The sequence below is a fragment of the Ostrea edulis genome, chromosome 6, assembly GCF_947568905.1.
Source record: "Ostrea edulis chromosome 6, xbOstEdul1.1, whole genome shotgun sequence".
Classification (NCBI taxonomy): Eukaryota; Metazoa; Mollusca; class Bivalvia; order Ostreida; family Ostreidae; genus Ostrea; species Ostrea edulis.
The window spans coordinates 31,776,878-31,788,090 of NC_079169.1; the positions used below are offsets into that span (position 1 = coordinate 31,776,878).

Here is an 11,213-nt window from a genome sequence, read left to right on the forward strand (position 1 = left end):
CTTACGATTGGATTTTCTTCTCACGTGACCATCATGGCTTCGTTTCAGTGGAGAGTGCAGTTCCCGAGTACCAAGTTTCCTCTGTTCCCGGCATCACCATAATTTATCGTCAGAGTGGTTATAACTAACGACAGCGACAGAATTACGATCTCGATTTATTCAAGCCAAATGAGTTCTTATTTTGTTAATTCTTTATCAGCATGTTATGGTCAAACTATGGGAATCGATTCTTGTTCAGATGGAAGTTTTCATAGAAATGGAAATTACCAACACACGGGTGCTTTCTATCCAGGATTTCCAAGTGCACGGTACCCATACCCATCGAAAGAGGAGCGGCTGGACGATAATGATTATTATGGGGGTCCCAGACTAAGCCACTTACCTCCAGCAAGTCCATGCGGTTCCCCCCATAGTCTTAATACAGGGACCCCTAGTTTACAAACAGTGCACCCGATGCACGAACGACCCTCGTGTAACATTCGAACTGGTTCCAACAACAATTCATACTATCATAATGGACACATCGGGGAAAGGAATCGATCGTCCCCCTCATTACAAGCCCCATCCACCTCACCCTCCTCCCAGCCACCCCCGGGGCAGGGCTCGGGGCCGACGTCACCCACTTCTCCCCGGTCTCAATCAGATCAGCAATACAACAGCCCTCAGATCTACCCGTGGATGAGGAGAATGCAGTACACTCAGGGTGAGTTTTCTCATGGTTCTATATTGCCAGTGTTTTGTTTATTTCTTTTGGTACAGTATGTGAAATTAGAAAATAAATACCCTAGTGTTTTTTTTTAAAAGTAAGTTCTGATACTTTTAATAAGAACACCAGCTTATCACACCATAAACATCACCTGAGAGTGATGGGATGTTTTCGTTATATTTTTGTTTTTGTTTTTGGTCTAACTCACCATCTTACAATTATGTAAACTATAGCACGATTTTCGCACTGAATGACATATATTGGAATTTAAAATCTAGTGTATAATGTTGAAATACAACAACATTGTTTAAGTGCGTGATTTTAAACCCATGCTCCATTGAAAATCTAACATAAACAAAACATTACCACAAAGCAAATGAAATATACTCTATAAATCATATGACCAAAATCCTTAAATGTTAGGGAATGGATTTTACGGGTTTAAAAAAAATTATACGAGCAAACAGAATCGGATATATTGATGTAAATTATAAAGTAACAAAGCAAAATTTACAAAATTATTATATTCAATTGGTAAATATTAAAATCGTAATTGACAGCGAAATTAACAAGAAAAAGGATAAATCCACATTCCAAAAATATCACAAATGGCGTGAACAAGATGTTTGAATAAAACAATTATCAATATAGAAATTAATCAACCGAATTAAAGCTACCTTTATCACGTAAAATTAGCAGAGTGGTCAATACATTTACCCTCAAAGTTGTCTGAACTATTTACATTTACTTAGATATATTGCATTCTTCTTTTTTAATTCAAAAGGGAAGCAACAGCAAATTTTATTTTAATGATAATAAATTTTAATTTATTCATATAAATTTAAAATTCTAGGGTTTACTCTTTAAGCTCTCATAAATTTTCAGCAATAAAACTTTTTTTGTCATTTTTAGGGGGAAGTTTGATAGATGCTCTGATTTCATTATTTGGTGTCTATGTTTCTAGATTAATATAACCTATTGTTTATTTAGAATAAATCTGTAATTTTCTGAGATTCAGGAACAGGGTAAACATGCTCTCCTACAATATATTTAATCGGTCATGTGACTCATTTCTGGGTGAACACTTGTGAATAGTATTGTTCGGTTCATACTGTTACATTCTGAGATGCTTAGCTCCACATCACTTAGAAAAACGCGCCATATTTCATTTTTATGGATCTTTAATTGCACGAATGACTGTTACTCCCGGGGAACACCACATAAAATAGATTTTCCACAACCTTTTTTTTCTGAAGAGCTTTCGTTGTACGTCGAACATGTTTAACATGCTGAGTTTATCGAGATATTTGTTTATAAATCAGAATTTAAATTATACACCAAGAAATAGATGCCATTTAAAATAAGAAAAATTCAATTTTTAATGCAATATATCAGTACCATTTCCTTCCGTTTTCAGTGATAAATTTTTGCGATTTTATGTAAGACTCGACAATATCTGACGGACATGACAGTAAGGAACAATCAGATAAACGAGAATGAGAAGCAATCCATGTTTATTAACTACCCTGAACTCGGACTAGTACAAAACCCAGGGATGTATCCCGCATTCTGAACAATTACAGCGCCATTTATTACAGTGTAAAAAAGACATAGCCTCTGTTATCCTCTCATAAACTACTGAAGGTTGAATGATAAACAAAAAACATCCCATCTCCGTATAGGTTGTGGGTACCACGCTACTGTGTCGGTTTAGCGAGATTTATTGTATGGAAGGCGCCGGTCCTCATACCCTAGACTTTCCACATTCTGAGGATGACCATGGGAGAAGACAAACCAGTTGAAATTGCGATATAAGAAGTAGAGTTTTAATTCTTATTTATGGTCTGACATCTGTAACAAGAGACTTAACTTAAAACACTGATCCTAGTTGAGATCGGCGGGGATGTGCAGCCACATTTTCTGTTTCACTTTGTGATTTATATTTTGTGTTCGCCGTAAATCTGGCAGTTTTCTCTTGGCTATCTTCACGACCCATAAATTTTACAGGGAAAAAAGATCCTGCAATATGATTCTGATGCAAGTCATATTTACGAGAATCAGGAGCAGAATATTTAGCCAGCAAGGGCAAGTTTCGAAATCTACCAAAATCTCGGCATGCAAAAATTCGCAGTAGCAAGAAAAAATACTTATAAATTAGTAGTCATGCATATCCTTAGTTTCCACTTACAGTAACAAAACAGTTTTTTTTAATGTTTTGAATTTTGAAAATATTCCTCCATTCCAAACACATTTGAATATGGTGTAGATTTGGATTCCAGATTAAAATGCTAGCTTGGAACGTTCGAGTTCCTCTTTCCTGCATCGCTAATATTTAGAAAATGTCTAAACGATAGTTTAATGTACATGTATAATAAACATGCATTAAAATCAATAATAATTCAACATGTAAATGGTTTCCATAGAAAAATGTTGAGGAATACTATTTACACAAATCTAGATAAATAACCCGGAGGGTTAGAATATAAGTTTTTACGATTGAAACAGAAGGGGGTTATTTCATATTAACTAGTGCGCAAATATTTGATAAAGTAAGAAATTAATGTTTTGTATCGAATTTAAAATAATAATCGTATCAAACATTGCGATATTACATGTTAAAGTTTTGTCTAAACTTAATATTTATGTCATATCTAATTTATGATTTGGTATATACAACAAACTGTGCTCACATTATTTAAATACATATATCTGGATTGATTATAAATTGTTTCCGTTGTTAAAACATTGTCAAGAAAACCCGATTATAACCCCCAAAAAATCCTTGTCATATATTTATTTAATGCAGCTAGGATAAATTATTGTAATTCGGACACTTAAAGTTTTGCAAGTTTGTCAGAAATATATGCTTTGTGTGAAATTGTAATGTGTAATTATTTGTATGTCTGTGAAATGGTAAACGTCAGCAGATAAATTTTAGATTGAAATATACTAATTTACAATGAAACAATCAGTTGTCCACATTTTGTACTGCTTACATACAGTATATTTCAAAATATACAACACAAGTACCGTGTACAACAGTCTATGTAACAGTCCGACATGAATCAAGCAATATATAGAGATATGCTTTTTATCCTGAAATATCTGACAAATAATTATTTCTAATATTTTTAAATTATTATAATGGGTGTTTATCATGAAAATAATATTTGATATACCGACTGAGTATCAACAGATAATTGACAGAAAATTGTATGTATTTATTGTAAAATACAGTAAAATTAAGTTATTTGCCATTCATATAATAAAACTATACAGTTTGTGAAAGATGACCTCGCATACTATATACACCAGAGAAAATGTGTGATACTTTTGAAAACAAAATACCATTTTTATATGTAATTTTCCATCACTATAGTGTAAATTATTCATTTCATACATACTATGAAACAAAACAATATGAAATAACAGAGTATACTACATGTAATAAAATCTTTAATATGGTATTGAGCTGTTATATCTATCTGTTTATTAAGCATCAACGTCACTCTATTCCCCCTACTTCTCAAACATAATGAAATACCTGTAATTTGTCTTGCCCAAAGTTGTCTATAGAATTTTTTTTTAAAAATCCGCTTTGATAATTACTTAAATAATCTAGTTTGAAGTTTATATTATATTAAATAGATTACGAAGTAAATTCTGAGCATGCCAGTATCAATTTATTTTGAAAGGGAGATAATCCTGGACAGTTATGGGCCATTTGCTGCAATACATATTCCATCATTAACGTTAGTGTGTCGTTTTTAATCCGGGGTATTTCATCACTGTGTCGTTTATGTTTTTTCCAAATTACGTGAGCGCAAAGTATTTGTTAAAGATTAGATACTTTCTTCATCAACTCGAAACGAATTGTTCTTTGAAGACAGTTGCTTTGTGCTATACGGTGTAATCCAAAGTATGAAAAATCTCGGCTACCCGCGACTGCTTTATAAGACGGAGGATAACGCACAAACACAATCTGATTCCTTCTTAAAGATCAAAAGAATGTGATCTGCTCAGGACTTATCTTCATGAATCACAGTATTACAGTATGTCTTGAAAAGACTTTTAAGGCCTTAATTAGAAGCACAAAAGACATTAACCACGCGTCGTCTTCCCCTTTATAACGTACATTATGCAATAATTGCTAATTTTCCTCGATCTGTATAGTGATTGTGATATAGTCTGTGCTGTCGTGGCCACCTTATAGAGTAGAGAAGGCCACACAAATGAAATAGATAATAATTACTGTCTACAATTGAAATTGATATCAAAGACTGGATATCTTAAAATCTAAACACAAAACCTCTGTGATCTGCATTTGACTAAAAACTAAACCGGAGACTATAAAAATAGTCGATTACAGCAATTTACGGTAAAAATGAGTCCTCTGCATTATATCAAATTAGTGCATAAATCTTCGACAGGTTCTTTATGATAAATGGTCGACGGACTTAGTGAGATCTTCAGGCTCGTATTATTAAACCTTTGATCAGAGTGGATCACATTTCATGTACAGAATTACATAGAAAAACAATTAATGGTATACACCACTACATGCATAAACAGACAGCGGTCCTCAATGGTCGCGATCACAACCAACGACTGTATAAAGCCGTTTTTGAATGCGAGGGATTTTGGACTTAACAAGAGAGGGTCAGAAATCCGGGCTCCAATTACTTAGAGAACCTCGTGCGTGTTATCGCTTAGACTATTGCGTTCATCTGTGAATTTAAAGAATTCATAAGTTTTTCTTTAATATAAAAATATTTGATTGCAGTTATCATTATTTTCCTATTAAGCATGAACATAAATCTTCCGTGGTGCTGAACAGAAACAAAACACGCTCCTGGTAGAGTGAGATAACTTTGATTCAATTCCGCATATGAAAGGAAACTGGGAACGAAAAGTGAATACAAATTATTCCACAGATTAAGAGCAGTGTCAGATGTCCAATAGTCTCCCCAAAGTAAATGGTATGGGGGAGTGTATTTTCGAATGTTTTTTCCTGAATCAACACTAGTATTTAAAAGTCGCCTCAGAAAAATAATCGGGCAGATCTAATATAGCCTAAACACAGCCTGAAAGAGAAGCAGCCCCTGTTCAACGTTATAGAATTACACCTATCTCAGTTTTATCTCGTCCACCCAGGGATCATTGCACTATGGTTTCTCAAACCACACACAACTTTAGTCTAAACGTACATGTACAAAACATCTATATGTACCAGTTTAGATTTGCAATATCTTAAAATGTACTCAAATATTCCATTTGATTGTCTAAATATTCAGATTTGTGTTATTGGAAATTGATTGGGATCATCACTATAAAAGCACAAAACAATCAGGTTAATTTGTTGACATGTTTTAATGTAGAATTCACAAAGCGCAATATTAGCGCTTCCAGAAATTCGGTGCAACATCCGTGAGAGTGAACTTGCCGAATAACTAAAATAGTTTGCTTTTGACCAGAAAAAAAATGACGTTTTGACTAAGATTTACTGTTGGTGGAAGTCTACAGGTGTTTGCCCCGCGCAGTCAAACGGCAATGGGGCCGAACTGGCAGACATTATTAATAATTACACTTAGAGTGAAAACGTTCACGCAACAAACGTGGGTCATGCCCACATACTTTGTAGATTACCATAAAGTTTTCTACAGGTTGTAATCTAAAGACATTTTGTTAGGATTAAATTTATTCTGCTAAAAGTACCAATCTGATTGCATAGGCAGTATGAATGAAATAATGTATATCAAATTTGCACGACTTTGTTATGAAAACGTTAAATATCTCTTGTGTTTTCTCACACAGAGTCATTCAGATTGAAATTTATATACAAAGTAAATTATCATTAAAAGCTTTTAGGAGTTAATTAAGATTGTCAATTAATATTCTGTGCTGACACGATTTGATGAGTTTCGCGAGTGCGGTTTGCTCTGGTGTAGGGAGGCAGAATATATTAGAATCAATTTGGCCCACTTAGATTCACCAGCCTTGTTTTAATTTCAGCAGTTTGTTTTATTAACCGATTAAATTCCATTTCCTATAATAAGTCTATTTGAATTGAGCCGTTAAATGACTTATCAAATTTTATTTTCTAATAGACCTTGAACATGGGACACGAATACCAAATTAATAATACTATGACAACGGAAGTAGACCAACAACACCTAATTATTACAACGACCGCACCAATACCAGTAATAAAAAAAAAATAAATGAACAAACTCTATGTACAAATTTAGACTCCAGAATATTTGAGCATATTGCTGGAAACGATGGAGGTTACCGATAAATCAGGCGAGTTTTGAAACGTGTGACAACATTATTGTTAGATGCTTCAAGGTGAGGTGCCAAATCAGCCATAAAAAATAAATATTCCATGATAGTCAGCGTCGAAGTAGGTGTGTGATAAAGATTTATATAGTTCTAGTGATGACAGACTAGCCGATGTCCTTACCGCAATGCTTGTTCTTTATAATTTCAGGTCATCTTTGTAGAATATACAATAAATTATAAAGTTATTTCCAGATTTGGACAATGCATCGCTTTAAATTTTCCTCAGTTAAAATAATTACAAGAAAATAACAATGACACTCTCTTATGGATTTAGCGACATTTTGTTTAGTTGAAACCTATTACACGTGATTTACACAAATTTTTATTTCTTCCTTTTGAGAATACGTTTTATTTAAGATTGGTTTTAAATCCATAGTCATAAAACGGTTTCAGGCTTCTTGTAATGACAAAGTTTACAAGTTGATGGTTGATATCAAAGTAATCTCGACATCGTCTGTACCATTCAGGTAAACTAGTTCTCCCTTTTAAAAAATAACTTTAACACTCTAAGTAAACACATATTCCCAAATTTGTGTCCGTGCTATCTGATTTGGGTAGCACGAGTCTTTGCGCTATTCAATCAATTATGAAAAATATATTCAAATTTGCTAACATGATAGCCGTCTTAATTGTCAATATTTCTATGGACAAAATATCATTTATTCATAGTAAATTTCAAGTCGTTTAGAGGAGACGAGTGTTTATATTTCGTGGAATATGGAACACGGTGGTACATGCATATACTGGGTATGGTTGAAAAGCTGCGGCATCAACACAGAGTTGATAAAAAGCTGTGCTGACTATGTACATGAAACAGATGCCTTCATGTTTATACTTGATTGACTTGTAAAATATCCGCTTAATTTTTATAACCTAACGTATTTGTTTGCATAATCGGCTTATTATGGTAGGAGAATAGATTCGGATGACGGTTTAGCGGAACTTTGTTCTGTAAGAAAGGGATGATTCGTCATGTCTCGTACGGGGCTCATGGATCACCAGACACGATGAAAACAACAGTTAGTTTATGGCGACTTCTTACAGTTTTACTGTCCCTCTGACATGCATGTAAACCAGACGCTTCCCCTAACTTTGTGATGTGTTGGACGTATGTGTAGAACCCCTACTGTTCATCCTTTATAAGAATATGCTAAACTGCTTAACAATGTATGTATTTATGGTTGGTGTTAACATAAAAGCATATTATGTATTCATGCTAATTTTGACGGCCCATCATCGAAGGCGTCAAAATATGTCTCTGTCCTCATAACTCAGGTTATACAAGTCAGACCATGTACACCTTATCGTGGACCTTAAATGTCTGGACAGGAACTGGTACCAAGTCTTGATCATAGCAGAATGAACACAGGTGTCCGGACTCGGACATAGAACTGACCACAAGGACCCCTTCTGACAGCTGCGCTGGTCCAGATGTTATCTTTTTTTAATGTCACTCACACGTAGAATGGACGACATGAATGATGGCTTGGTTAAACTGAATTGTAGCATATAATTGTGAAGCACTTGCAAGATTCGGAAACCAAGTAAAACATGATTTAAAAAAAAAAAAAAACCTGAATAAAATTATTTTCATGTTAAAAAATACGTTTTATTCTTGTTGTCTAAATACTGTTTTTACACGTGTCAGTATATAACAAACTACCCTGGGAACGCTGCATTAGTGAGACTCGCTACTTATACAAATGACGAACCGACGGAGCAGACATAGACCACATGCGTTACAACTCTTAATTAGATGTCTCATGATTCATTTGCTTGACACATATTGTCACAAAAACACATTTTATATAAGCTGCCAAAACTAAAAATATATGTCACTTCAAAATTTTAAGATGTTGACACTTTATCAAAAGTATTCCATTTTCGGACTCATCTGACATTGGGAATTTTTTTTTGCGAAGAGGTAAAAACTGCCAAGTTTACCTCTATCTTAAATCTCGCACAGCTTTCAGTAGAGTAATGTAAATTTATGCATTTCATATTTAGACACGATAAACCTTTCCCCTTTATATTTCTTTAATTTACATGTACCTTAGACTAAATCACCCCAAAGTTTATAGTTAGCAAATCGATTGAATTGCAAAACAAACATCTTTGTCGTGGACTTGAATTCGTGTTAATTGATTTCAAATCATTTGAAAAGATTTTAAGCCAAGTTTTAGCTGAATTTTACAAGTTGCTAATACATATTGTGATTTCTAATAGACAAAATTTTGTATTTTAGAGGGAAATGATGGGGAATCTAAGCGTTCGCGGACGTCATACACCCGCCACCAGACCCTGGAGTTAGAGAAAGAATTTCACTACAACAAGTACCTCACTAGGAGAAGACGGATCGAGATTGCACATGCGTTAAACCTCACGGAAAGACAAATAAAAATATGGTTCCAAAATAGACGCATGAAGTGGAAAAAGGAACACAAACTCTCACATATAGCGAAAAATATGAATTTTTGTAATGCTTTGGAAAAGGCTGCTGCTGAACACGCCCATGAGAACAAAATGGCACTGTGAAATGTCGGACTTCAAATATTAAAGCTGACAATCTCGACAATTGGATGCATTCAAACACAGTTTGGATTCCTCCAACGGAATAGAGCCAAAGAAATCTGCTATCATCGTAACCCAAGATGGATTTTGGTTGTGATGACACTTTTAGAAGAAGACAAAAACTGATAGAAAACAAAACGAGAACTCGAATACTCTACAAAGACTCGGTTTATGAACCAGGGTAAACAAAACCACGTGCTTGTGTTTTTTTTAATTACGCCATATATATTTGTATCTGTTTTCTTTTCACTTAAATGTTTGTACGAAACTTTTGAAGTTCGTAAGAGGAGCAGTCATTTCTCTGAGTGTAGTTTTGTGATATTTCGTGAATACTTGGTACATTTACTGAACAATGCCTGCATAATGAACATTATGATACCGGCAATACATTGCTTTCTCTATAATTATTGCAAAGGATCTAAAGTCATTAGAAAAAAATATCCATCTTTCAGGATTCGACACATACTGCATGCTGAAGGATCGTCTGAATTCCACTGTGAATAGGACTCAAGTCATGATCATAAAGTGTATTTTGTGTCGACAACTTTATTTTAGATCATTTCATGAACGATCTGATCGATAGATACCTCAATATTCAAGCTAAACATATCAATATAGTTCTTTCTTTTCTGTTTTTTTTTTTTTTTACTTCCTTCTCGAGTCACTTCATTTATGATTTAGACTGCCAAAGTAGAATTTATTATGTTATTTGAAATAAAACGCAGTAAAATAAAAAATGAAGACATACACAGTTCAATATGTTGTTTTTGATAGATATTTGAATTGTTTCGTTTAGAGTCTGTATAAAGTGGGAGAGAAAAACCGAAATTCAATACAATTCCTTGCCATGTTGCACTCAGGAATAAGGTGTCAGAAAATCATTACAAAACATTCCAAGAGAGCATCGATATGTCAGGGGGTCACGTGGTCAAGCCTCGGAGTAGCCGATACACGCAAGACATGGATGTCAAAAACCTTATGGCATTAATTACTCACGGAAATAAAAATCAGCCAAAAATGAAAATATAAACTGCCGATGACTTTGAACAATGTCGTTACAACGAGCACTGAAGCTGGTGATTAGCAGACGTGAAGGATGGATCGGGGTATAGCGTTCAACATCTGCTTGATTTGGCACGGGATTGAGATACCCAGTGCGGGGGTATGTTTGACAGGAAGCGGGTCGTTGCCAGTGTTACACTGGATAATCTGTAACTTATATCTGTTACTTTCAAATTAAGGTTTTACCAATTTGCTATCCATATTATTTTGGGGTTAAACCTATTTTAAAAATTTCCAAAATTTATTAAATACCTGATAAAATTTCGCTATATTAAGAATTATCTATTATATTTAGAATTACCGAAAATAAATGTGTTGAAATTAGTTATTGAAATGTGATGTAAAAGCACACTGGAATGTTTCTCCGAATGTACTGGTGTACCGGTTACATGAATATCCTACTCGTTAACTATAAAACATAAAACAAATGATACAGAAAACGCAGCCTTTTGTCACCTGCTCTGTAATGATAAAGGATATCTAGAGTTAAAACAATAACACATTTATAACTGTGTCGCATTTTAACGCCTTA

The 11,213-nt window shown here is 34.2% G+C and overlaps 1 protein-coding gene across 5 annotated transcripts in view; it reads left to right on the top strand.

Annotated features, from left to right (window-relative positions):
* The window catches only part of LOC125646617 (homeobox protein Hox-D5-like), a 28,369-nt gene extending 17,998 nt beyond the window's left edge, over positions 1-10,371 (top strand). For all 5 annotated transcript variants that reach the window (XM_048873024.2, XM_048873023.2, XM_056142431.1 and 2 more), the window contains 2 exons: positions 49-703; positions 9,294-10,371. In XM_048873024.2, the coding sequence (XP_048728981.1) occupies positions 169-703; positions 9,294-9,583 (825 nt within the window). In that variant the 5' untranslated portion in view covers positions 49-168 and the 3' untranslated portion in view covers positions 9,584-10,371. The remainder of the gene's footprint in view (positions 1-48; positions 704-9,293) is intronic.
* Positions 10,372-11,213: the final 842 nt, after the last annotated feature.